This window comes from Copadichromis virginalis, linkage group LG23 (genome assembly GCF_057382275.1).
Source record: "Copadichromis virginalis isolate Kocher_CV1m ecotype Utaka linkage group LG23, C_Virginalis_male_GT1.1, whole genome shotgun sequence".
Classification (NCBI taxonomy): Eukaryota; Metazoa; Chordata; class Actinopteri; order Cichliformes; family Cichlidae; genus Copadichromis; species Copadichromis virginalis.
The window spans coordinates 48,677,456-48,705,259 of NC_140639.1; the positions used below are offsets into that span (position 1 = coordinate 48,677,456).

At 40.0% G+C, this 27,804-nt stretch overlaps 1 protein-coding gene and 1 pseudogene across 2 annotated transcripts in view; both read left to right on the top strand.

Annotated features, from left to right (window-relative positions):
• Window positions 1–22,223, top strand: part of LOC146682005 (NLR family CARD domain-containing protein 3-like) — a 239,129-nt pseudogene extending 216,906 nt beyond the window's left edge. Inside the window, exons 2-3 of the transcript XR_014917953.1 lie at window positions 17,639–17,920; window positions 20,449–22,223. The product of XR_014917953.1 is annotated as an NLR family CARD domain-containing protein 3-like (transcript). The remainder of the gene's footprint in view (window positions 1–17,638; window positions 17,921–20,448) is intronic.
• Window positions 1–27,331, top strand: part of LOC146682011 (ribonuclease inhibitor-like) — a gene marked incomplete at its 5' end in the record, with an annotated part of 76,043 nt that extends 48,712 nt beyond the window's left edge. Inside the window, one exon of the mRNA XM_085448809.1 lies at window positions 27,136–27,331. Within this exon, the coding sequence (XP_085304935.1) occupies window positions 27,136–27,331 (196 nt within the window). The remainder of the gene's footprint in view (window positions 1–27,135) is intronic.
• Window positions 27,332–27,804: the final 473 nt, after the last annotated feature.

Sequence of the window (27,804 nt, forward strand, 5' to 3'; positions counted from 1 at the left end):
GCCATTCCAGACATGTTTCAAGAAGAAGGCAATGATAACAATCTCCTAGCCTTACCCAGATACACCCATACTGATCTTGTCAACCTGCAGAGAAAAGATCCAGCCATTAGTAAAGTCATCAAGCTGCTGGCAGCTGACTCACGTCCACCAGCCGATACTAAGTCTGAGTCTCACGATGTTCTCTTATTTTTAAGGGAGTGGAAACGTCTTGACCTCCAAAATGACTTACTGTACCGGAAACGCCAGTTGGGGCCAGAGACCTTGTTGCAGTTAGTCCTTCCTGATTCCTTACGCCCTACAGTTATGCTTAATCTTCATGACAACATGGGGCATTTAGGGGTCGAACGCACACTGGAACTCATTCGGTCACGTTTCTACTGGCCAAAAATGGCAGTTGATGTCGAAAAGAAAGTGAAAGCTTGCGAGAGATGTGTCCGTAGAAAAGCCCTGCCAGACAAGGCTGCTCCTCTGGTAAATATTAAAACTTCCAGGCCCATGGAGCTAGTCTGCATGGACTTCCTCTCAATAGAACCAGACAGTAAAAACACTAAAGATGTCCTAGTGATCACGGATCATTTTACAAAGTATGCTGTGTCCATTCCAACCAAAGACCAGAAAGCCACCACCGTTGCAAAGAACTTATGGGAGAACTTCTTAGTTCATTATGGCTTTCCAGAGCGACTTCATAGCGACCAAGGGAGAGACTTTGAATCGCGTACAATCAAAGAACTGTGCTCTCTGCTCGGTATCCGCAAAGTCCGAACAAGTCCTTATCATCCTCGTGGCAACCCTGTTGAGCGATACAATCGCACATTACTCAGTATGCTTGGTACCTTGAAAGACACCGAGAAACATCACTGGCGTGACTTCGTAAAACCACTTACTCACGCTTATAACTGTACAAAAAATGATGTAACAGGCTATTCTCCTTATGAGTTAATGTTTGGTAGACAGCCTCGCTTGCCCATTGATATTGCCTTTGGCCTGCCACAGCCAAACAAGCCACAGTTGACTCACTCTCAATACGTCAAGCAGTTGAAAAGCTACCTCGAACAGAGCTACGAAATAGCCATCAAAAACTCCCAGAAAGTAGCAGACAAAAACAAGAAACGGTTTGACAAAATCATCCGTGAATCCACACTACATGTGGGAGACAGAGTCTTGGTTCGAAATCTCCGCCTGAGAGAGAAGCACAAATTAGCGGACAAATGGGAGCAAACAGTGTATATTGTTACCAAACAAATGGAAAACTTACCAGTATACACTGTAAAACCAGAAAACGGAGATGGACCCAACAGAACGCTCCACAGAGATCTGTTACTTCCCTGTGGATTTCTCTCACCAACAGAGCATGAACCCGAGCGAGTCACAAAAACTAACAGACCACGCACAAGACAAAGTTCAGCTTTGGAAGTTGACTCCGACCAAACACTTGAGGAAGAGGAAGATGAGTTTTATTACCCTGAACCTCCACAAGTGAAAGACAGACATTTCTACCAAGTATGCGCCATGCCGCCAACACAAGGATTCAAACAAAACAAATATCCTGTAAATGATGACGAACAACCTAACACATTACCGGACATGACAGACTTACCTGAAAAGGAAACTGAGAACGAAACTGAAACATACTTACCTGAAGGCGAAATTGGAAGTTCAACTGACACCAACTTACCTCAAATGGACCGTGAAACAGACCTACCTCAGACAGAATGTGAAAGTGAAACAAACGTATCACCAAGTGAAAGTGACACAAGCCTACAAAATAACACACCAAGTGAGTCTGAAACAGACACTCGAAAAGACAAAAATGTTTTGTCGACCAGTTTGTCAGATTCACCGTTGTCAGAGAACTCAACTCATCAACTTTCACCTGAAAGACAAGTTGAAAACGATGATGAACCTGAAACCTTGCAAACAGAAACACAGATCAGAAGATCTGAAAGAATTCGCCAACCATCCCAAAGACTCACTTATCCTCAGCTAGGTAACCCACTAGTAACAGTGGTTAAATCACTCTTTCAAGGATTGAACAAAGCTTTCATCGACTCCCTTGCTCATGATGTTACCTATTCCCCCAGAGCCATGCACGGGGACGTGCATGAGATTTAAGAGGGGAGGATGTAACCCAGTGAGTTTACACGACTCAGTAATGCACTACAACATGTTATTGTTAATTGGGATTTATCATTACTCTGTTAATCACTGAGTTGATCAAAAATAAATCAATAATAAAAGATAAATACTATAAATGTAAGAATAAAACCCAAAGAGTATATTTAACACCCCTACTGGTTAGGAAGGAACAAGCCCCGCCTTCCCCTGCTCTGTACCGTCACGTGCTCAGACACAGAGAGAGACGGAGGTGCACGAGACCATCACTGATTTTCACCGCCAAGCTTTTCGCTGGAAAATAACTATTAACTTGATAAATTGAGCAAATATCCATACCGGAGATCTGCATGGACCTTGGAGAAACGGACCTGATTTATTGTGAACATTTCGGACCTTGAAACCATCGCGGTGAGTCAGAAGCTGTTAAGCTAACCTTGAAGCTAAAAAGCTAACAAGAAGTTAACAGGGAATATAATGGCCCGATTTCAATGTTGTAGATCTGCGCGGGAGCGGATGAAGTGGACAAGATCCTCTCTGAGAGTTGAACAAGATCCTCTCTGAGAGTTGAACATTAGAAGTGTGCTGGTGAGTTAAACTGGGACTGGGCGAATCAGGCTAATTGAAAAGCTAACTAGCCTAATGCTCATAGCTGTAGCTGACCACGTTTTCACTGTGGGAGAACACACGGGGTTTCTCACTGAGTTCAGCCATTTTGAGCACTCAGCTTGTGTGCTGATGATGTTCTAGTATTACTTGTTGAATATTAAATGCACTAAAATTAGATGATGGAATAAGTTAATGTTGATCTTAAAGGTCATGAATCTACTTTATTTTGTTACATTTGATGCTCGAGCGGCACTGGATAGATGTCCGTGTGTATTCTTACTGTGCTGATACGTTACCACATACTGTAAAACTACAGCCTGTGGGTTTTTGTATATTCTTTTGGTAATTTTATTCTGTACATTGAGTGTAAATAATATATTGCTTCATTGCTATGCAGTGTAAAGCAATGCTCCTGTAATTCAGTTAAAGGGCAATACTGTAAAAAAATAATCTACCATAGTTTATGGTTTATTTCTGATTTCTGATAGAAATGTGCACCTTGACGATAGAATAAGCTGATTGTGATTTAAAGATTGCATTCATGATTAAGATGCACTGTATAGACTATAGTTAGAAATTAGAATTAATGTTTTGTGCTTGTTTTGTTATAGCACTTACATTATTTACATATGGCCATGTATATCATTAGAGTGTGAACTGAATTAGTAATAGTCCTGTTGTTTACAGGCTAGGTTTTTTTTATGGGATCGTGAGACCTGGATCTCTTCCTGACGAGGAAGATGGCGAGCCTTTCCCTTTGAACCGAACCGAACCACAGCCATTCTGAGTTGGCCCAGAAGGGCAGGTTGCTCTTCTCTCACGAACAATTGCAACAGTGCGGTAGGACGAAATCGCACCAATCACAAACTTTTGACCTGTTGGATTTGACTTGACTGAACACTGACTATTAAGCCGGCAAGACTGACATATCTGAGCTCAGATAGGATTCTGACTGTTATTATTATTGCTGTCACTGTATTTTATTTTATGTTTTCATTCCTGTTCATAAAATGCTGTTAAATTGTTGCTAAATAGTTTAATACAATTCATAGCAACTTTACCTGTGGCTCCAGTCATTCTTCTCCACGCAACTCCCTTTATCCCTCCTGCGAATCTAGCTATTGGCCCATTCTCTCCATCTTACTTTAATTTCCCCTACCCTATCCTGTACTTGGCTACACTTCCAGAATCTCTGTGTAAAAGAACAGTACCAAAAAAGATGTGTCACAGTTTCTGGATGATCCCCACAGAAAGTACAATTAGTATTAATGTCCCTTTTAAATTTTACCATGTAGTGACTGGCTGGATAACATTTATGTAGAATTTTAAATGAGACTTCTTTCACCTTATTTACAATCAAATATTTATGGGGGACCATCCAGACTGTCTTCCACTTGATATCTGGAACATATCGGTTCCAATAAGATATTACATATGGGAGAGAGACGATATCTTCTTGGAATAAACTACGTATTCTCTTATTGCTGTTACCAAGTTCCTGTGAAAAGCAGATTTTTCCTATTGGTAACTCAGCTGGATCAGGGAGAGCATAGGTGTCAAACTCTGGCCCGCGAAGCCATACCAAATTATTATTAGAGCTGGCCTACTGGTATTATACAGCTAATATATATATTGTTTAGTATTAAGCTTTGCTTGTTCCATATTCAGTTTTTCAGAAAAACTTGTTTGAGTCCATAAGAAGAGATTCATTCTTAAATCTGGAGGAAGATTTTTTTTTCAGTAAATATTAATGTTAGCCCGCGACCTTGTTCCAGTTTTGAATTTTGGCCCACTGTGTATTTGAGTTTGACACCCCTGAGGGAGAGTGACTGAGGTAGATATTGAGCTGTCAGTGTTTTTATATAATATTAAAGTCCCTGAGGGTATGGCACCAAGCACCATTGAGAATTCCTGAACACTGATTGGAAAATTATATAGTGCAATAAAGTCGTTGTAAGTAAGTAGTTGTCCCTCTTTATTAACCAGCTGAGCCACCAATAGGATCCCATTTTGGACCCAAGTTTCCAGGAAAAGTGATTTATTTTTATATAAAATATCTCTGTTGTTCCAGATGAGGTATTTGTGAGGTGAGAAGTTGTGTTTATAAATGAGGGTCCACGCTAAGAGGACCTGCTTATGGAAGGATGAAAGCTTTACAGGGAGTTTCTCAACATTGTAATTACAATTTAAAACAAAATTAAAGCCACCAAAACAAGAGAAAATATAATGTGGTATAAAGTTCCAGATAGAGGTAGGGTTTTTAAGAAAATGTTTGGCCCAATTAATTTTGAAAGTGTTATTTAAAGTAGAAAAGTCTAAAACGTTAAGCCCACCTGATTCGTACTTATTCATCACAACAGTTTTTCTAATATAATGCGTACGGTTTTTCCATATAAAATTAAAGAGCATACAGTCAATATCTTTACTAATTTTCTTATCCAGATGTAAGGAGACAGCAGCATATGTTAATCGGGATATCCCTTCTGCTTTAGTAATTAACACTGTACCTTTCAAAGACAAGTCCCTTTGCAGCCACTGGTTGAACTTTTTTAGGGTTTTCTGTATAATTGGAGTGAAGTTTGAAGAGAATCTTGATTTTTGGTCTTTGGATATTAACAGTCCCAAGTATGTGACTTCTTGTTTAACAGAGATATTACAGATAGTATTTGCAGGGCAGTCTTTAAATGCTAGTAACTCACACTTTTTTAGATTTAGGCATAAACCAGAGGCCTCAGAGAAATCACTAATCACAGTAAGAGCTGGAGGGATTTGGTTTGCATTCTTCAAGAAGAGTGTGGTGTCATCGGCTAACTGGCTGATGACGAGCTCCTTATCAGCTATGGTGATTCCTTGTACAACACTGTTTGAAATATTAGTTGCAACAATTTGTGTACAAAGTAAAAATAAATATGGTGAAATAGGACATCCTTGGCGAATACCACGTTTCAGGTCAAATCTCGGGGTGGAGCCGTTAATCATTTTAATAGAACTATTGCCATTTGTGTATAAGGTTTTGACAGCTTTACAGAAAAACTTGCCAAAGCCAAATTTTTCCAAAGAGTGGAAAATAAATTGATGTTCAATTGTATCAAAAGCCTTATAAAAATCCAGGAAGAGAATGAAGCTATTGTCAGATACCAAATCAGAGTAATCAAGTAAATCCAAAACCAGTCTAATGTTATTAGAAATGTGTCTGTTTCTCATAAAGCCTGATTGTGTCTCATCAATAATTGTTTCCAAGACCTCTTTAATTCTGTTAGCAAGTATTAAAGCCATAACCTTATAGTCATTATTGAGCAGGGAGATGGGTCTCCAATTATCAATAAAGAGTAAGTCTTTGTTTGGTTTTGGAATAAGTGTTATGAGACCTTGAGTTAGAGAAGGAGGGAGGATGTTATTCTCTATACTTTCTGTAAAAACCTGCAGTAAAAATGGAGCCAGGAGATTAGAAAATGATTTATAAAACTCTGCAGTCAAACCATCTGTGCCGGGAGATTTATTGGCCTTAAGTGCAGAAATGGAATTACAAACTTCCTCCACAGTCAGAGGGCTGTCACAATAACTTCTATCTTCCACAACAATAGATTTTAGGTTTTTAATATTATTGAAAAATCCTGTTGAGACAGCCTCATTATATTTTGAGTTGTATAGTTTAGTATAGAATTTGGCACAGAAATGTGAAATTTCTCCAGGATTGTCAGAGACAATGCCATTAATATTTAGTTGATGAATAGAGTTTGTTTTTGATCTGTATTTTTCAAGTCTGAAAAAGTAAGCAGAATTTTGTTCGCCCTCCTCCAGCCACCTCTTCCTGGATCTTATGAAAGCACCCTCAGCCTTGCGTCGATATAAACCGTCCAGTTTATTTTGAAGTTCTAGTAAACTTAATTTATCTTCCTCTGAGATTTCTTCTGGAGACTTCTGGTAATAAGAGGCAATTCTGCTTATTACTTCTTGTTCTTCAGCTTTCCTTAATTTAGCAATTTGACTCCCATATCTTCTCAAGAATTTGCATGCTTCAAATTTAAAAAGTTCCCAATTGGTACAAAAGGACTTCTCTCTGTTAGCTTTGTTCCAATAATAAACAATTAATTTATTAATCTGCATGTTAACCATTTTATCTTTTAGTAAAGAATTATTTAACTTCCAATAAGAGAATTTATGAGGTATATTATCCAGTGTAAACATTCGGACGTTAATGTAAATTGCTCTATGATCAGTGAGGGGCGTGGCAAGTATATTAACAGTAATATTATCTTTATCAATACAGTCAGAAACAAGCCAAAAGTCAATACGTGATTGCCTGGATCCTGTCTTATTGCTCCAAGCAAAGAGTCTATCATCTGGAAATTTTTCTCTCCAAATATCCACAAGATTAAATTTTCCCATGAAATTTTTTAAGTTTGCACTGTATGAAGACTGCTGCCCTGGAGGCCACCTATCAACCGTATTGTCTAAAGCAATGTTAAAGTCTCCACCAATTAAGAGGACTGAATTTGGGTATTTGGAGAGCCAGCAATTAATTCTTTCTTCTAAGGAGTCAAGTAATTTATCATTTTCAGTTTTATTATTGTAACCATATATATTTACTGCACTGAAAGTACTGTTATTGTGTCTGATTAGTGAGCAGAGGTAGTGTCCTAAGGTGTCACAGTCAGAGTGTAACACATCTACAGAAAAATAATTTTTAAGCGTGCCAACTCCAGCAGAACGCTCAGAGCCATGGGACAACCAGACTTCATTACCCCATTGTGATTTCCAAAAATTTGTATCAGCAGGTGTGGAATGACTCTCTTGGAAAAAGCAAAAATCTGTTTTAAATTGTTTGGCAAATAAAAACAAAGCTTTGCGTTTACATGTTTGTCTTAAACCCCTGGTATTAAGAGAAACAAATGAAAAAGACAAAGTTATTAGAAAAAAGAAAGAGAAAAAGTAAGTTCTAAACTTCTACAACTAAGAATAGATCTATAGGATAAGGGGACCGGGTGCTGCACAATTTAGGTAGTAGAACAGTAAAAACCCTGAGTGACTAAGCTTATAAAAACACAGTATTTAACTATCTGCTATGGTTTAAATATAGCTTTTTATAAATAAACACACTCTTCAACACAAAATAAAACTTTAACCTGAGGGTGAAAATATCAAGTTCACCATGTAAACAAGCTTACAGAAATGTCATTTCGGAGACTGAATAAGCGTCTCTATGAAGGAGGGAAAACTTCTGATCCACTGATGAATCCTCGGCCTCCCACGAAATAAGCCGGCTTACCCTCCTTAGGGGCTTTGTCTATCATCGGCCACAGTTTGTCACGACGTTCTCTGTCCTCCCTGGACAGATCTTCAGCGAACCTCAAATGATTGTCCTGCAGGTAGGAGGATGTTTTGGCTGCTTTCCATACAGCATCTCTGTAGATTCGGTAGGTGAACTGCACGATGATGCCTCTAGGTCTGGTGCTACCTTGTCGCTTGGCTCCGAGTCGGTGTACGGTGTCGATGACGTCAGGCAGCCTATGATTTTGTTCTGGCAGAACAGACTGGCATATCACAGTCACCTTTCCCCTTGCGTCTTCTTTCTCAGCCTCCCTGACTCCATGTAGTCTGAGATTCCACCTCCTGGAATATCTTTCCAACTCAGAGATTCTCTGTTGGCAGTTGTCCACTCGACCTTCCTCTTTAGTTACTTTTTTTTCCAAGTCGCAAACTTTCCCCTTCATATCTTTCATTTCCGCGCACACAAAATCAATCGTCTTTTTGAGACCCTCAATCTGGAGCGTATTCTCTTTCACCATGTTCGAGTTCTCTCTCACCATGCTCTCAATGTTATCAGACCTGGTGTTTATTAGTGCCGACAGACGAGAAATTATCTCATTTACATCAACTGGGTCAGAGTTGCTGCGTTCGTACATCACCTTCTTCGGAGCTGGCGATTTGAGAGGTGTAACAGGGAGAGGTGGGAACTCATCCACTTCTTCTTCGGCTAACGTGAGTGCCACCGTAGTAGCTGCGTAGTTATGGAAGCTATCCATTAGCACGTTGCTGGGCGTAGCACTCTCCTCGTTAGCATTCTCAGGCGCTATCTTAGACTTGGAACTTTCCAGTCCCCTTTTCGCTCCTTTCTGATTCGGCATTCTGCTGCTTCTTGCCCTATGATTGCTGCATCTTCTCTTATTTAGTGAATTGTTAGTGTTAGCAGCATAAAGTTGAGGTTTTACCGTTGTTCACGAACTTTCTGTGCAGAACTCGGTAGAGAGCGTCTACTCACTCCGCCATTTGGCACACCCCCGATCGGGTAGTGACAGTATCCAAATTCATCGGCTGCATCCTCCCGAGGACCCGGCCTTCGCGGCGTACGTGGGCTGGGTCCTCAGAAGGTTGGATATGCTGGAAGTAAACAGCTGGGGAAATTGGACGGTCTAGCCTTCTGATTAGCGTCACCGCTGTCTCGGTGGAGTTTAATAAACTCGGCTGTCTGTTCCTTGCTATCTGCAATATAACAGGACACTGGAGTAAATTCTCGACCGTCTCATACTTCTGTTTAATCAGTTTTCTGTTTGATGTTTATTCAGCTGTGTAAAAACCAAGGAGGAACCCACCCGGGTTAATAAAGTTTTATTTTATCTAATCTAATCTAATAACTTTAATCTCAGCCAAACCGATTTACTCACGAACAAACAAAACACTGAAAAAAGCCAAACAATAACATTTTTAGGTTGTCTAAGTAAGTTATGCAGGCCCGTGCAGAGGGGGGGGGGGGCTGGAGGGGCTTGAGCACCCGCCCCTTTCCTGATGGGTGCCCAAAGTGCCCTTTTGTTGAGGCAACTTTTAAAAAACTTTTTTTTATTTTTTATTTATTTTTATGTGTGTGTGCGTGCGGAGTCCTGTCTGTGCCCCTCAACAATAATATTTAACTATTAATCACAGTTTTGCTAAATAAAAGGATCTGGCTTGCATCAGTCACATGATCACATTTAACCAATGATCGCCCTTGATGGCAGAACGCGCTGGTTACGAGCCGGGAACGAGCTCACAAAGAGCACGCGCATTTTTAGCGGTCCGGAGCTGTAGGAGAAACACAAGTTAACTCAGAGACACAGACTGATGCGACAAACCCAGTAAGTAGGTGTACAGCGTACACTGTAGTGTATAGCACACAGGAGTATTAGCTTATTACGTACACGTTGGTAAGTTGTCTTGTGGCAATTTGACGAACTGAAACAAACGAGCGTGCTCCGTGTGCAACAGCGTGACAAACATTACCTGTCCTTTTATTAACTGCACATGTAGTGCTGGTCATAGCTGCTAGCTCACTGGGTAAGGCTGTCATAGGTCTGTAGCTCTGTCACCGTTTTAGGGAACATATTTAGTTTTAAAGTAAGTTACAGAGCATTTCCTGCCTTTCTGGGGGGATTATATTTCACTAAAAACGATCTAATATACATGTCCACATAATTATGCATTATTATAATATTTTAAAAAACACACGCTGTATTTTAAAGAACATACATTAAGAAGCAGATTATATTAGATTTATATTTTAAATAAGACAAAATTTGGATTTTACAGCAGTAAAGTTATTGTATCTCTACAGTTTAAAAATGTAATAAGCTTTGCCCCTGCACAGAGTGGATAGTGAAACAAATGGAATCATCATAAATACATTATTTCAAATTTATTACTTCCCCCTCCTCATTGCTTTATTATTGTAGCTCTAGTAATAAATAATAATGTAAGGATTCTGGATCAGCACCATGATGCCCATAGTATATACAGTATTCTGAAGAAGGTCTAAAATGTCACTGTGTGTGCGTGCATGTGCTTGTTTTATGTATATGGATTTTTTTAAATTATTACTCATGATATAACATTGTCCAGACATGGCTGGTAAGGACATGAGGAGGAAACAGTAGGAGCTGTGTGAGGCTACTAAAGGCAGTGCTATAACATTTTTCTCTCATCATTTTATTATAGATTAAGTGCTGGAGTTGTTAGGTGTGGATAATTAGATTATAGTTTATTGCAATAGCAAGTTGTGCCTTGTTCTCAGATGGACAGCAAGTGGAGAGTGATATATGAAATGATGGGATGGAAGGAAGAAGAGAAGCAAAGAGTGATTCACAGGCAGAGCCTAATTTGTTTCTCACAGTTTTTTGTTGCCTTATGGTTCCAAGCGCTGTCACCAATCTTTGCATTTTGTTATTATCTCATGACACTTGTTTAATCAGCTACCATCTCTCCTATGGACTTTTTAATGTCTACAGTCTCAGATCAACACAGCCCTGCCCTTCAGCACTATCCACAGCAACCCCTCAACAGCAACATTGTACCCATCAGTTAAAACATCGACTACGTTTGCTTTGCCTTGTCGCCACCTCACAACAGTGATATAGTATGATGCAATCCCATATTAGATTGTTGATGAATGTGTGTTGTTGTTATTCAGCCTGGTTCAATGTGCCCCTTTTTAACTTTGAGCACTCGCCCCTTCAAACGTCTCTGCACGGCCCTGGACTTATATATCATGTTTAACCTGAGTAGCGAAAGTCCGCGGTGATCTGAAAATGATGTGCCGGGAGTTGTGCCGTTCTCGGTGGCTTCAGTGACCCTCGAGCTCCCGGCTGGCTATAGTGCTGGTGGGTAGCAGACGTCTCCGAAAACGTCGAAGCACTTTTGCAAATATGCGGTATCTTGATAAACCGAGCAGATATTTGATGTTTACACAGCTACTTTCTCGCCTGAAAATATGTTAAAAGTTTATTTTGTGACCCAGAAAGATTAGTATGAGTAATTTTAAAACTTAGTAGCGGCCGCCAAATTGAGGAACTGGATTTGGTGGTCATGAAAATGGCATTAAACAAGTCCCCAGGGACAGATGGACTCACTACTAATTTTTATCAATTCTTCTGGAAGGACCTAAGAACTTTATTGTTTGATGCATTAAAGGAATCGATAGAGAAAAAAAGAACTGATGCCGAGCATGAAACAAGCGCTGATAACCCTGATCCCTAAATCGGGTAAGGATAAAAGAATTTTAGACAATTTAAGACCCATCACCTTAAACACTGACTATAAGATCCTGTCTGGAGCTGTAGCTGAGAGGCTAAAGAAAGGCATCTCAAACATTATCAGTGAAACGCAATCAGGTTTTTTGAAAGGAAGACTAATTCATAACAATATTCGGCTGGTTTTGGACCTCCTTGAGTACAGTGAAATAATCCAAGATGTCACGGTCCTGAGTCTGTGGACTCAGTGTTTTTCTGTTTGTATTAGTTATCTTTGATTTCATGATGTGTTTTGATTCTCTTGGGTTTGATTTTTGTCGCTAGTATTCCTAACTCCCTAGGTCCTTGGCATTTCTTGTGTTCTCCTTCTTAGGTCGTGGTTCTGTGTTACTTCTGTTAGTATACAGTCATCTCTGTCAGTGTGTCTCTTGTTCTGTCACTGTATCCCCTAGTTTAGTCCACGTCTGTTCAGTTTCCTGTTTTACTTTGAAAGTCTGTGTACTATGTCAATGTGTTGAGTTTTGCCGCCCCTTGTCTTGTCATGTCTGATGAGTCCCAGCTGTGTTCTCCTCCTGTTTCACATTCCCTAATCACCTCAGTATGTATTTAAGCCCTGTGTTTTTCTCTGCCAGTTGTTGCGTCCTCCACGTTTGTTGTGTGTGTATTCGTTGTCGTCTACCTTCAGCATCTCCAGTCTAGTTAGTTTAAGTTGTTGTTTATGTATCGCCAAGGGTGACTCACCAGCAAATAAAGCTGTCGTTTAAGTTAATGTTTTGTCTCTGAGTCCTGCACGTGGGGCCAGCCACTGACAGCTACACAACTCATCGTGACACAAGAGAGAGCATACATCCTGTTCTTGGATTTTTACAAAGCATTTGACTCAGTTGAACATACGTTCATATTAAAAACTCTGCAGTCTTTTGGTTTTGGACAGGAATTTATCAATGTTATAGAGATGCTATATAATGACATTAACAGCTCTGTTTTGCTAGAACATGGTACATGTTCAAGGTTTGAGGTTAATAGAGGGATAAGGCAGGGATGTAGCAGCTCACCACTTCTGTTCATCATGGTTGCTGAGCTGTTGTCTATTTTGATTAAAAACAGTCACATTGAGGGGTTAACTGTGATGGGTGAACAGATAATAATCAGTCAGCTCGCAGATGATACCACCCTGTTTCTAAAAAACGAGGACCAGATTCCTTTAGCCTTACAGGCGATCAACCACTTCTCCAAAGCTTCTGGCCTACAGCTGAATATTAATGAATAAGAAATTCTAGCTCTGCATGAGTGTACCCTGCAAGCAATAAATAATATACAGATCAAAAAAAGAGGTTAAGTATCTGGGCATTGTAATTTGCAAGGATAAGACAGCAACAGAAAATAAGAATATCTGTACCAATATAGAAAAGTGTAAGTCAATTTTAAACAGGTGGCTGCAAAGGGACATAACTCTGTTTGGGAGAATCTTGCTAACCAAAATGGACAGTCTGTCCAGACTAATCTATCCAGCCTTTTCTCTGCCCATATCTCCAAAACTAATTAAATCTATAAATAATCTTAATTTTAGGTTCATATGGAGGAACAAATGTCAATATATAAAGAAAAATGATATGATTAAGAATTATGAAGAGGGTGGGGCTAATGCCATTGACTTTGATGTTATGAATGGTGTACTAAAACTGAAATGGTTAAGATCTTTCATTAGGAACAAAAATTCCTTTTGGAACATTATTCCCAGTGTGATTTTTTGGCAAAATGGGTGGAATAGACTTTTTGTTACGTTGTGACTTTGATTGCAGTTCGTTATCTGTTAAACTCTCAGCTTTCCATCAGCAGGTCCTTCTCTACTGGAAGATCTTAAGGGATTTGGGCTGTAGCTCATTTTACGGATGATAATGGGGTCTTATTAAAACATGAGACGTTTTGTGAGAAATTTGATGTAAGATGTACTGCTAACAGATATAAATCCCTAGTGAAAGCCATCCCAGTCCCTTTGAGATCAAGGATAAAAGAAGATATTGTGCACTCTAAAATTTCTCCTGGACTGAGGCAGCTCTGCATAGCTGGAGCTGAATTTGGTGACAGCAGGTTTACAAACAAAGTGATCAGGAATATTTTGATCAACGACATTTGCCCTAATCCGGTTAAAAGAAATTATATCCTTAAAGAATTTGAGACCATGGAGGTTAAGGCGATAAGAAAAAAGTATATTTCACTTCCTCTTTCCCCTAAAGTAAAAGAGGTTCACCTTAAAATCATTAATGAGGTTTATCCAACCAATGAATTCTTAAGACGGAAATTTAACTTAGATGTGAACGCCTGCACATTTTGTGAAAATGATATTGAAAGTCTGGATCACTTGTTTTTCTACTGTGAATCAGGTGAATCAGTGCACTCCTTCTGGACTGACATGTGGAGCTGGCTACAGTCCAGGAGAATTCAGTTACCACATTTGACGGTGACAGTAATAAAGTTTGGAATACTTGCTGAGAATGCAGATTTTGACCTGTTGATTAGGACGATTTTGTTAATGGGAAAATTTTTTCTTCACAAATGCAGATACTTTAAAGCTAAACCATGTATAAACAGATGGCTGAATGACTTTAAACTCTGGGCTAAATCGCTGAAACTTGTGAATAACAAGAAAGCCCATAAACTTGTTGTTTTATTTAAAGAGTTTAACCTATGTTAAAAAAAAAAGAAACCTCCCTATTTTATAATCATGCCATTACTTAATGGAATGATTTTGCTCATGGTATTTTTTGCTCATGGTATTTTTTGCCTTTGGTTCAAATCCTTCAAAATACATACAAAATCAGTATCGATACTGACGTAAATTAATAGAAATAGAGATGGACCGATACGTAATATCGCATTGGTCCATCTCCATTTCCCTTTCTGGATTAAGGAAGGTTGTAAAAGCAGCTCGATGTACAACCTGTTCTTTGGATCCTCTACCAGCCTGGGCTATAAAGGAACTGTGGTCAGCATTAGGACCCTACAACCTGTTTCTTTTAAATACTTCATTGAGTCTTTCCTGAATGTTTTAAATCAGCTGTGGTAGTACCAATCTTGAAAAAGCCTGGACTGGATGTTGACATGGTCGCAAATAGGGCAGGGTATCGTCACTGATTTCTAGAATCGATTTGATTCCGATTCACAAGGTCCTGAATCAATTCGATCCACGATTCGATTCAATTCGATTTGAATCTGGGAAATTTTGCCTCAGACAGTCAGAAATATTATAATTCAGATCAGTACATTTACATATTTTTGTATCTATAAAAAGGAAGCTGACACTCGCAAGACTTTATCAAAGGTGTGAGCATCACAGCAGAGGCCTTTGTGTCAAAGTAGCTGAAGATAAAACAGAAAAACATGAAGGTGGTTTTATAAAAATATTCTACAGTAGATCAAAAACGAAAGAAAACCATTAATCGACATATGAACATTACCTCTGAAGTTACAGCGGTTTTATGACAGACACAGCGTTTTGCAATTTGCATAATTTTAAAAAGTTTAAATTTGTTCAGAAGCCTGTTGAACGGCAGAAATTAGGTTTTCTTTTCGGAAGTAAGTAAAAGGAAAAAAACAGCGGCCGACAGCGCTGTAAACAACGGTAGACTTGTGCGTAACAAGCAAGCGAATAATGCAGAAAACAGATTTTTAGACAGGAAACTGTGTGTGAGAGAGAGAGAGAGAGAGAGAGAGCTGTGCATGACGTGTGATTTTATCCTGGTGGAAGCAAAACAGCAAAAGTCAGAGTGAGTTCATGACGATGTTTATGTGAAGCGTAGTTTGGATCTTCTTTTGCTGCTGGTTCAGTCAATATTGTTTGGAGAGAGATAAAACTAACAGCTTTAGAATCAGCGTAAAAAGGACGTAAACACAAAGCTCGGAGCCGCCGAAACATCAGAATCAGCGAGCTGTCGGCTTTCAGCCCCGACCGTGTCCGTGCCATCGGGTGAGAAAGGCGACATCTCACTGATTCTGATGTGTCGGCGGCTCTGAGCTTTGTGTTTACGTCTTTGTGCAGAATCTGTGTTCCTGCTCTCATTTACTGTTTCAGCTGTTTGGTGGTTGTTAAAGTTTTGTGAGGTTTAACCTGAGATTCTGGCGTTGGTGCAAAATGCAGCTGCTCGCATTTTAACAAGAACTGGGAAATTTGAGCACATTACCCCTGTTCTGAGATGTCTTCACTGGCTACCTTGTCAGGTTCGAGCAGATTTTAAGGTCCTGCTGCTCACCTACAAGGCTTTAAACGGATTGGCACCTTCATACCTCTCCGACCTTTTACACCTTTATGTTCCATCTCGTGCTCTCCGATCTCAGGACTCTGGTCTTCTAAAAGTTCTTAGAGCCAGAAAAAAGACAATTGGAGAGCTTTTTCTTTTCATGCCCCGTTTCTGTGGAACAACCTCCCACAAGATATTCGGCAGGCTGCTCTGTGGAGGTTTTTAAAACCAAGTTGAAGACACATTTGTTCACCCGATCCTACATGTCTTAATTCTATGGCTTTTAGTTTTTACATTTTTATTGTTTTTAACTTGTATTGTGTCTTTTACCTGTATTGCTATGTATCGCTTTTATTTAATTTATCTCTTTAGTTGTACAGCACTTTGTTTGAAAGCGCTTTATAAATAAAGTTATTATTATTATTATTATTACAAGGTCCACGTTTACGGGAACATCTGCTACAGATATGGGAGAATATTTGATTTCTATTGTAGACAGAAGCCACGGGTGTGTTCAGTCAAACGTTTAGAATAAACTTTGGTCTATAAATGTGTTTCATGATTTATTTTTAACTCCAACTGCTTATTTGTACTATGCTTTCATTTCAGAGTGCAATGAGAAATAAAAAGGATATTTTCAATAAAACTGTCACGATCCTGGGTCTGTGACTCAGTGTTTTCTGTTTTGTATTGTTAATCTTTGATTTCATGATGTATCTTTGTTTATTCTTACGTTTTGGTTCTGTGTTTTGTTGTACCTCTAAGTTCAGTCTTTGTATTTCCTGCTTTGTTGTGAAGGTCCGTGTCTCATGTCAGTGTGTTTAGTTTGCGTTTCCTCTGTCTCGTCTTGTCAATCACTCCCAGCTGTGTCTTCCTTCTGTGTCTCATTCCCTCGTTATCCCTCTGTGTATTTAAGCCTTGTGTTTGCCTCTGTTAGTTGCTGGTTTGTCTGCGTATCTGTCAGGGTCCTGGGTCTCCTGAGCTAGTGGTTTCAGTTCTTTGTGATTTTTGTGTTATGTCAGTTTAGTTTGTGAGTTATTCTATGCTTCCTAGGTTTTGATTCCCTGCCCCCCTTGTTTCTCTGTGCGCTCTGTTCTGTGTTTAGTCTTCTCTGTCCATTTGTTCCGCCCTGTGTTGTTGCCTTCTGTGTCTCCCTCTGTGTAACTGTCTATATAGTGATGTGTTGTGGTGCTTTGCTCCCACCCCTTGTGTTCTGTGTTTTCGTCTTCCCTTCGTGTACTTCTTCATATTCGTGTACTATTAGTTTTTAGGTTTTTGCTTAGTTTCCATGCTCACCTTCGCCATTTCTGTTTGTATCACCATGTGATGAATAAACTCACTTGCATCTGAGCTGCCTGCATAAAGGGTCCTTTGATAATTTACACACGGCTCGCAAACCGTGACAAAAACACTGGAAAAATTGGGCTGTTCTAAAACGTTTGACGGGTAGTGTATATATTTAGTTTATATATTTTCTTTATTTATAATAGTTTGTTTTATATTGTAGCAAAGTGTTACTTGGATACTTCTCTATGTGCTTCTTCATGTGCAATTTTGTTGCATTCTGAGCCTAAGAAATTTATTGTGATGAACTGCTGTTAGAATCAAGTTAAATTCTGATAAATCAGACAATTACCTCTCCAGCTGTTGTTACAGTCTTTGTTTATCGGGTCCTTACAGGGTAAAAGATGACGACACCTAAAGAAATCCTTCTGGGGACTTTGGAGGATTTGGGACGTGATGACTTTGAAAAATTCACGTGGCATCTGAAGAACGGGTCTGTAGAAGGTTTACCAGCAATCCCAGTGAGTAAACTGGAGAATGCAGAGAGGACGGACATAGTGGATCTGATGTTTGATACCTACTCTATCAACACTTTTGAAGTCACTAAAAATCTTTTGGGGAGGATAAACAAGAATGATCTGTTGGAGAATTTAAATAAAACCATCCCAGAACCCACAGGTAAGTCAGGGAATGACTAAACAAAAAACACATAAACAATAAAAACCTTAGTTAACATTACACAGGTGCCATTAAAATCCATATAAATAATAAATCCAAAACACTTGCCAACACTTTCAGGAGTGAGAGACTGCAGAAAGCCAACAGTTTGTGTTTTATGCATCTGCACAAATAACCTCCTGTGTACACATGAATATCTGCTCTTTGGGTTGGTTTGATTAAAATGGGACCAGCAGCAGGTTTTCTGCCCATTTTACAGATTTATATTGTCAGATTGGTTTTAGAGCTGTTTTATCAACATAAATGAGGCGACAACAACAGTTTGGGACACGTCACAAATATGATCAAAGTGCTTTCTCTTAAATCTATTTACCAGTTGAAAGTAAAGTTAAAAAAAATGGCTGCCATTTCTTTCTGCTGTTTGGAGACCCAAACAAAAAAATGCCCAGACAGTAAATGCTTTTTATTATGGTTGATAAACAGGACACTAAGGTGATTGGTCAAAGGTTGGAGGAAAGCCACAGTTCTCCTTATATGACTAAAATCCACCATTTCAGCTCATGTTTTTTCTTCTGCAGCTTTCTGGGAGATTCCACTTCAGCCTTCTGCTGGCAACGCTCCCATTACCATGCTTCCCATAGGCAGCATCATTAGAAAACATAGCATACATTTACACTGCTATGCAGATGACACCCAGCTCCATCTGTCCATGAAGCCAGATAACACACACCAATGAGTTAAACTGCAGGAATGTCTTAAAGACATAAAGACCTGGATGGCCGCTAACTTTCTGCTTCTTAATACAGATAAAACTGAGGTTATTGTACTCGGCCCTGAAAAGCCTAGAAATATGGTATCTAAGCAGATTCTTACTCTGGATGGCATTACCTTGGCCTCCAGTAACACTGTGAGGAACCTTGGAGTCATTTTTGACCAGGACATGTCCTTCAACGCACATATAAAACAAACATGTAAGACTGCTTTCTTCCATTTGTGCAACATCTCTAAATTTAGAAATATCCCGTCTCAGAGAGACTCTGAAAAACTAGTTCATGCATTTATTACTTCCAGGCTGGACGACTGTAATTCATTATTATCAGGATGTCCAAAAAACTCGCTGAAAAGCCTTCAGCTAATCCACAATGCTGCAGCAAGAGTCCTGACAGGGACTAGAAAGAGAGAGCAGATTTCTCCTGTATCGGCTTCCCTTCATTGACTTCCTGTTAAATCCAGAATTCAAAATCCTGCTCCTCACATACAAGGTCTTAAATAATCAGGCCCCATCTTATCTTAATGACCTTGTAGTACCATATGACCCTGTTAGAGCACTTCGCTCTCGCTCTGCAGGCCTACTTGTTGTTCACAGAGTATTTAAAAGTAGAATGGGAGGCAGAGCCTTCAGTTTTCAGGACCCAAAAAGATATTTGTTTTTTTTTTCAGTTGTATTATTGTAGGTTCTTTATCTTACAATATAAAGCACATTGGGGTGACTGTTGTTGTTATTTGGAGGAATTAAAAAAAAACTTTTATACTTGAAATTCTTTCATTTATTCTACATATTTATTCATCACTGGCTCCATAGTGTTGTTTATGTAATATGTGAAATGTTGCTAGTATTGATTTGGTGCTGTATAAATAAACATAATTAAATCAAATGTGTCTCTATAAAACCTGCCCTCAGTTATAACCCAAGTGTCAGGGCTCAATGGCTCATGAAAAGGAATGGAGTCAAGCACAGAACCAAAAAACGGAGGCTGAGTGACTTTTAACAGAAATGTATTTTACTAGATTTCTTGACGGAGAAAGCTGAATCACAGCTAAATTCAACAGCAAGCGAGGTATTATGAGAAGTGCAGAGCTGAGGCCAGAACATAAGCTGAGGCAGGTCAAAGGAACAACAGGGGCAGAATCGGGCGAATAGAAACTATCCAGGATCACTGGAACAAAGGAGATAATAATCAGAGTGGTCCACAGTGTAGTGAATGAGTCCAAGATTTAAAAACTAAGAGGTGTTACGTGGCTGCAGGTGGAGATCAGCTGGAGGAGGAGATGAATTAAATCTGGGTACAGAGTGAGATGTGGGTGCACAGGGAGGCAGGCAGCTGAGGATGGCAGTTTGCAAGAGTGAGTTTTCCCAGCAGTGGCAGGCCAGAATCCTGAGGCGTGACTTATGGCGAGAGTTGGAAGATGTATCCAGGTGCCGACTAGGGAACAGGAAAAGAGGGTTACGCGAAACAAGCTGAGGAGCACAAGACAAAATGTGAGGCAGAGAACTGACTGTGGTAAGCACACAATCTGGAGAAGGTTCATTGTGAGTGCTGCTCATAAATACTGCCGGAGTAATTGGCAACAGGTGAGGAGCAGGGAGGAGTGAGGAGGGCTCCACCCAGGGGAGGAGAGCTGATGCTGTGGAAAGTTACTCAGACTCACTCGGATCATGACACCAAGAGTCCAGTGAACTGAACACATAACCACAGTAACCAGAATGCAGTTTTCTCATTTGTGTCATTTGCTGTTTATTCATGCAGAGATTCTCACTGAGTGTCAGCTCAAACTCAAGTCAGACCTGAAGCAGAAGTTCCAGTGTGTGCTCGAGGGGATTTCTACAACAGAAAACCCGACCCTCCTGAGTCAGATCTACACAGAGCTCTACATCACAGGGGGAGGGACTGCAGAGGTCAATGATGAACATGAGGTCAGACAGATTGAAACAGCATCCAGGAAACCAGACAGACCAGAAACAACCATCAGACAAGAAGACATCTTTAAACTCCCACCTGGAAGAGATAAACCAATCAGAACAGTGCTGACAATGGGAGTGGCTGGCATTGGGAAAACAGTCCTAACACAGAAGTTCACCCTGGACTGGGCTGAAGACAAAGCCAACCAGGACATCCAGTTCATGTTTCCATTCACTTTCAGAGAGCTGAATCTGCTGAAGGAGGAAAAGTTCAGCTTGGTGGAACTTGTTCATCACATCTTTACTGAAACCAAAAAAGCAGGAATCTACATCTTTGAAGACTTCCAGGTTGTGTTCATCTTTGATGGTCTGGATGAGTGTCGACCTCCTCTGGACTTCCACAAAACTACAATCCTGACTGACCCTAGAAAGTCCACCTCAGTGGATGTGCTGCTGATAAACCTCATCAGGGGGGAACTGCTTCCCTCTGCTCGCCTCTGGATAACCACACGACCTGCAGCAGCCAATCAGATCCCTCCTGACTGTGTTGGCGTGGTGACAGAGGTCAGAGGGTTCACTGACCCACAGAAGGAGGAGTACTTCAGGAAGAGATTCGGAGATTCGGAGCAGGCCAGCAGCATCATCTCCCACATCAAGACATCACGAAGCCTCCACATCATGTGCCACATCCCAGTCTTCTGCTGAATCACTGCTACAGTTCTGGAGTTTGTCATGAAGAACAAAGAGAGCAAAGATCTGCCTAAGACTCTCACAGAGCTCTACCTACGCCTTGTGCTATTTCACCTAAAAACGAAGGACATCAAGTATGATGGAGGAGCTGAGACACATTCATGCAGGAAGATCATTGAGTCTCTGGGAAAACTGGCCTTTGATCAGCTGCAGAAAGGAAACCTGATCTTCTATGAATCAGACCTGACAGAGTGTGGCATCGATATCAGAGCAGCCGCAGTATACTCAGGAGTGTTCACACAGATCTTTAAAGCTGATGAGTGCCACATGTTCAACAACGTTGTTTACTGTTTCATCCATCTGAGCATTCAGGAGTTCTTTGCTGCTCTTCATGTCTATCTGACCTTCATCAACTCTGGAGTCAACCTGCTTAAGAAACAATCTCCTCTCTTTAAAATCTTCCAGAAAACACTTACTGTAAAAGACTTCTACCAGAGTGCTGTGGACAAAGCCTTAGAGAGTCCAAATGGACACCTGGACTTGTTCCTCCGCTTCCTCCTGGGTCTTTCACTGCAGACCAATCAGGATCTCCTATGCATGCTGACACAGACAGGAAGTAGCTCACAGACCAATCAGGAAACAGTTCACTACATCAAGAAGAAGCTCAGTGGGAAACTGTCTGCAGAGAAAAGCATCAACCTGTTCCACTGTCTGAATGAACTGGATGATCGTTCTCTAGTGGAGGAGATCCAACAGTCCCTGAGATCAGGACGTCTCTCCACAGATCAACTGTCTCCTGCTCAGTGGTCGGCTCTGGTCTTCATCTTACTGTCATCAGATCTGGATGAGTTCGACCTGAAGAAATACTCCCGTTCAGAGGAGGCATTTTTGAAGCTGCTGCCAGTGGTCAAAGCATCCAAGAAAGTGCTGTAAGTGAATCTATGAACAAATATGTTTAATAATGCTAGATGAATAAAAGAATATGTCTCCATTGTTATTCTTCCTCAGGCTGAGAGATTGTAAACTCTCAAAAAGAAGCTTTGAAGCTTTGTCTGAAATTCTCAGCTCCCCATCCAATCATCTGAGAGAGCTGGACCTGAGCTCGAACTACCTGCAGGATTCAGGATTGGATTTGCTGTGTGTTGGACTAAAGAGTCCTGACTGTAAACTTGAAACTCTCAGGTAAGGATACAGACGTTTTGACACTTTTTGACTCTTAAATCTGTAAGTTTATCTTGATGCGGACGTTCAAAGTCAGCACAATTTTCCTTTTAAGTTCCTGAGTTTATATTTTTGACTGTCAGGTTGTCTGGACAGATGTTTTTATTTTATTTTGTTTTTTTTACTTGTCCCTAAAGTCAGAACTAAACCCACATGTAGATGACTTTCTGTTACTGGAGCAGCCTTCCTGAAGACAGCAGTGTGTTTTCATGCTTTTAAAGCCAAACTCACCTTTCAGACCTGGCTTTCATTTATTATCTATTTTTGTTTGTTTATTATATATTTATTTCTACTGTTTAACTACTGCTCACATCTGTTATCCTCCTTTTTAATTGTTCATTTCTTTTTACCCAGTGTTTCTATATTGCACTTTGTATTTGTCATCTATATTTATCATGCACTACTTTGCTCATTTATTGTTTGCTTTTAATGTTATTAAATTCCGGTCCTTTGGTATTCTTTACGGCCAAAAAGACACGGCTCAAAAGTGGTCTTTTTACTTTAAAAAATGATCTTTATTTTACATATCCGGATATGGAGACCTGAACACACAACCCCAGGTCTGAAGCACAAAACAGGAAGCCTAGTCATTTATATAGACGTCACACACACTTTAAGTTTCGATCAAACACTCTGCTCAGTTTCACTTTTTGCCTGCAAAAGCATGTAATTTCCTGTCAGTCCTGTCGGCACAGAGTGTACTCAGAGTTGGGCCTTTCTTATAAAGCAATATAATCAGCATATAAGTATTTAAGATTATAAATTTAAACCTCAACAATGTTCTTACCTGGTCTCTGGTTTGTTTGTTTGTTTGTTTGTTTGTTTGTTTGTTTGTTTGTTTGTTTGTTTGGTTGGTTGGTTGGTTGGTTGGTTGGTTGGTTGGTTGGTTTGCTCAGTTCTGTTTTTCTGAGGTTTTTAAGTTATTAAATTTGTAACTGTAGTGATTTGTGTGTGTGACAGAGAGGCACTGCTAGGGATTTTTGACACAAGTTGTTCTTGTAAAATCAGTCTGTGAAGGTTCTCAGACATCCAGGTCACCGTAGTCTAAGGAGCTTGGAAAGAAAAGCGTCTGGACTTCTTTAAGTTTCCTTGAAGATGTTTCACCTCTTATGAGAGAAGCGTCTTCAGTTCTAAGAGTCAAATGGTGGAGTGGGGCAGTCAGTGAAAGGGCAATGGTGGTGGCTCAGGGTTTGTATGTTTGGGGGGTTCAGAGGGAAAAGATGAATGCAGGTCTGGAGTTGGTGTGTGAGAGCAGGGAGTGAATCTGATCAAACATGAGTGTCATGAAGCCTGTTTGCAGTTATTTGCACTGTTTTCCACTCTGGATGTTGTTTCTGTTCAGCTGTGAGTAGAAAAGGCTCCATTCTACAACCTGTTTGTGTTAGTTGTTCAATAGAAACATTATTTTGTGCTGATGTTGCACTTCTTTTATTCACAACCAAAGAGTTTTTGAAGTCTGCATAAAAATGATTTAAATGACTTTTGAATATTACTTTAAATACTTTAGATTTAAAATTCTGATAAAAGTTTAAATACAAAGATCACTATATTCTAATGTTTTGGCTGCAGTGTGTTTTTGCAGACAGGTATAACAGAACAGCTTTAGTGTTTAGATTGTTTAAACTTGAGTATGAATTTATACAAAATGCAGCAAGAGATTAAAAAAACGTTTGATTATAAAATCGACTATATTGGATTCATATCGATATCGGACATGAAAAGTGGCATCGTTCCATCTCTGCTTTGATTAGAGACACAGCTCTGTGTTTTCCAATTTGTCATTTTGAAAATTTACATTTCTTCACTGTTGAACAGCAGAAATGAGGCTTTCCTGTCAGAGGTCATTTTTTAAAAATGAGGTGAATCAACCATGAAAACCATGAATCAACATGTGAACATGAGCTGATGCTGCTGAAGTGAAGCAAAGTTACAGAGGTTTGATTAGGTAATGAGTCCTAATGAGTCCAAGTCTTCTGCTGAATCAGCAGAAGACTTGGACTCATTTGATTCCAGCTTTGATATCATTGATTTCAATATGTCCATTTCTGTCACACTTCACCTTTAAAAGTGAAGCCATGTGGTTCCTGGAAGGAAAAACACGACTTTTTCAAGTCTTTGTCCTGTTTTTATGAGAAATGTACGACTTTAATGTGAAACATTCAGAGTTTTTTCTCTTGTTGTGTTTGTTTGAAGCTGCTTCCTGTTGGCTTCAGCTGTTTGGAGTTTCCATTTTCTAAACTTCTACATTCTGAACCTTCTTCAGCTCTGAACAGATGATGAAACACTGAATGATTTCAAGCACTTTGTCTAATAAACTTACATCTTTCATTCTTTATACAGATTGACTTACTGTGGTTTGTCAGAGATCAGCTGTGATTATCTGGCAGCAGCACTGAAGTCCAACCCCTCCCATCTGAGAGAGCTGGACCTGAGCAGGAACTACAAGCTGCAGGATTCAGGAGTGAAGCATCTGTGTGGTTTCCTGGAGAGTCCAGGATGTAAACTTGAAACTCTGAGGTCAGTCAGCATGTTTTAGTTGTGCTGAGATGAATATGATGTGAAAGTTGTGCTGACACTAAACTGCAGACATCAGGCTGATATTATACTGATCCACACTGAGGATCTTCATGGTAAAGTCTGTTTTCTTCTTCTCTGGTTTAGTCCATTGACTGCAGCAGAACAATGTTCACATTTCAAACAGTGATACTCAACGTATGGCCCGCGGCCCACACGCGGCCTGCCCACCTTTCCTGATTCAGAGAGAGGGGACCCTGATTAACTGTGTAGCTTCTTCCTCACAGTTCTAAGTATCAGACACAACAATGAATAATCCACAGCTGACTGTCTTTAGCAGGTCAAAGGTCACGGCACACAGCAGACAGTCAGAAATATTCTAACTCTGATCATTTATCAGTTGTGACACTGTGAGACTTGATCAGAGGTGTGATCATCACAGCAGAGGCCTTTGTGTCAAAGTCACTGAGGATCAAACAGAAACACATGAAGCAGATTTTCCTCTTCTGGCTTTTTATAGCAGATAACCTTCAAAATATTCTGCAGTCGATCAAAAACTGAAGCAAACCATGAAGCAACATGTGAACATGAGCTGATGCTGCTGAAGTGAAGCAAAGTTACAGAGGTTTGATTACAGACACAGCTGAGAGTTTGTAATCTGTCATCATTTTAAAAAGTTTCCATGGAACAGCAGAAATGAGGCTTTACTGTCAGAGGCCGACAGCACTGAACACAACAGCAGACTGGTGGCTAATAAACAGTGAATGATGCAGAAACAGATGTTTGAAGCTGTTCTTGGAGTACTCTGAGAGAGAGAGAGCTGTGCAGGCAGGAACAGCCAAAGTCAGAGAGAATTCATGAGCATATTGATCAAACGTGAAGCAGAGTTTGGATCTTCTTTTGCTGCTGCTTCACTCAGTTTTGGTTGGAGACAGATGAAACCTGCAGCTTCAGGATCTGTGAGCTGTCCACTTTCAGCCCCGACGGCGTGTCCGTGTACGTGCCGTCGAGTGAACGATCCACGCTCTGTGTTTCCATCTTTGTGTGTTTAGCTGCTCTCATTTACTGTTTTATCTGTTTGCTGCTTGTTGAAATAGTTTGTGAGCTTTAACCTGAGATTCTGGCAAAATACATTTATATTAAACATCGATTCAGGATTGAATGAATCAACATCGTTTTATTCAAATTAAAACCATTTAAATGGGAACATGAATTTTTTACAGCCGCCTCTAATGCTGGGTAATGTCAGCTGGTCCATGTGCAGCTGGCTGTGAGGCTCAGGGAGCGTCTACAAAGTGCAACACTGAAAGAACATCATCCATAAATATTGAGTAAGAACTGGACTCTCATACAGCGAGACTCAAATGCCTTTAAACATCAGCTTATCCTGCTGATCCAAGTCCAACACTGAGTTTGTAAAAACATGTTTGTCAATCATTTTGTTTGGTTTCTGAGGAGAATGATTCAATAACTTGCTGCTAATACACAACATTTCATCATATTTCCTCATAACCCTCTTTTGTCTGACCATTTGATCCCATTTGAATTTGCAATAAAGGATCCACAGAGTTTGGTGACAATAATGACAGTAGATGTTTGTGTGAAAGTGCTGGAAGCAAATGAGTGTGTGATGTTCTTTCAGTGTTGCACTTTGTAGACGCTCCCTGAGCACTGGTCTCACAGCCAGCTGCACATAGAGACCAGTGTTGTTAGTCCAGGTCAGAAGATGACTTGTTGGAATGAAAATGAGCTTGTAGTTTGTCTGCTTTAATAATGTGACTGGAAAAAGGTGTTGGACTTCAAATATGTCCATTTCTGTCACACTTCACCTTTAAAAGTGAAGCCATGTGGTTCCTGGAAGGAAAAACACGACTTTTTCAAGTCTTTGTCCTGTTTTTATGAGAAATGTACGACTTTAATGTGAAACATTCAGAGTTTTTTCTCTTGTTGTGTTTGTTTGAAGCTGCTTCCTGTTGGCTTCAGCTGTTTGGAGTTTCCATTTTCTAAACTTCTACATTCTGAACCTTCTTCAGCTCTGAACAGATGATGAAACACTGAATGATTTCAAGCACTTTGTCTAATAAACTTACATCTTTCATTCTTTATACAGATTGCAGAGCTGTGGTTTGTCAGAGATCAGCTGTGATTATCTGGCAGCAGCACTGAAGTCCAACCCCTCCCATCTGAGAGAGCTGGACCTGAGCATCAACAACAAGCTGCAGGATCCAGGAGTGAAGCATCTGTGTGGTTTCCTGGAGAGTCCAGGATGTAAACTTGAAACTCTGAGGTCAGTCAGCATGTTTTAATTGTGCTGAGATGAATATGATGTGAAAGTTGTGCTGACACTAAACTGCAGACATCAGGCTGATATTATACTGATCCACACTGAGGATCTTCATGGTAAAGTCTGTTTTCTTCTTCTCTGGTTTAGTCCATTGACTGCAGCAGACCAATGTTCACATTTCAAACCTTCAAAGAAGAAGAAAAATCCTCCACTGGAAAATTCACTGTGAAACTCTCAAACTCTTCATTGCACCTTAAAGTCTGTGTGACACTGAAATCCAAAGCAAAATGTGCGTTTGCTTTACAGACAGCAGTCCAACACAAACATACACACATCATCCAAAACACAGTCCAACATCCAAATCTCCTCCACTGCCAGCATGAATGATGGGAAAGAGAAGGAGGAACACTCTGACATTCAGGGTTAGAATGAGTTTCATCAAGCAGACTGTGAAGATCAAAGCTGCATTAGAAAGCTTACATGAATGAATGAGTG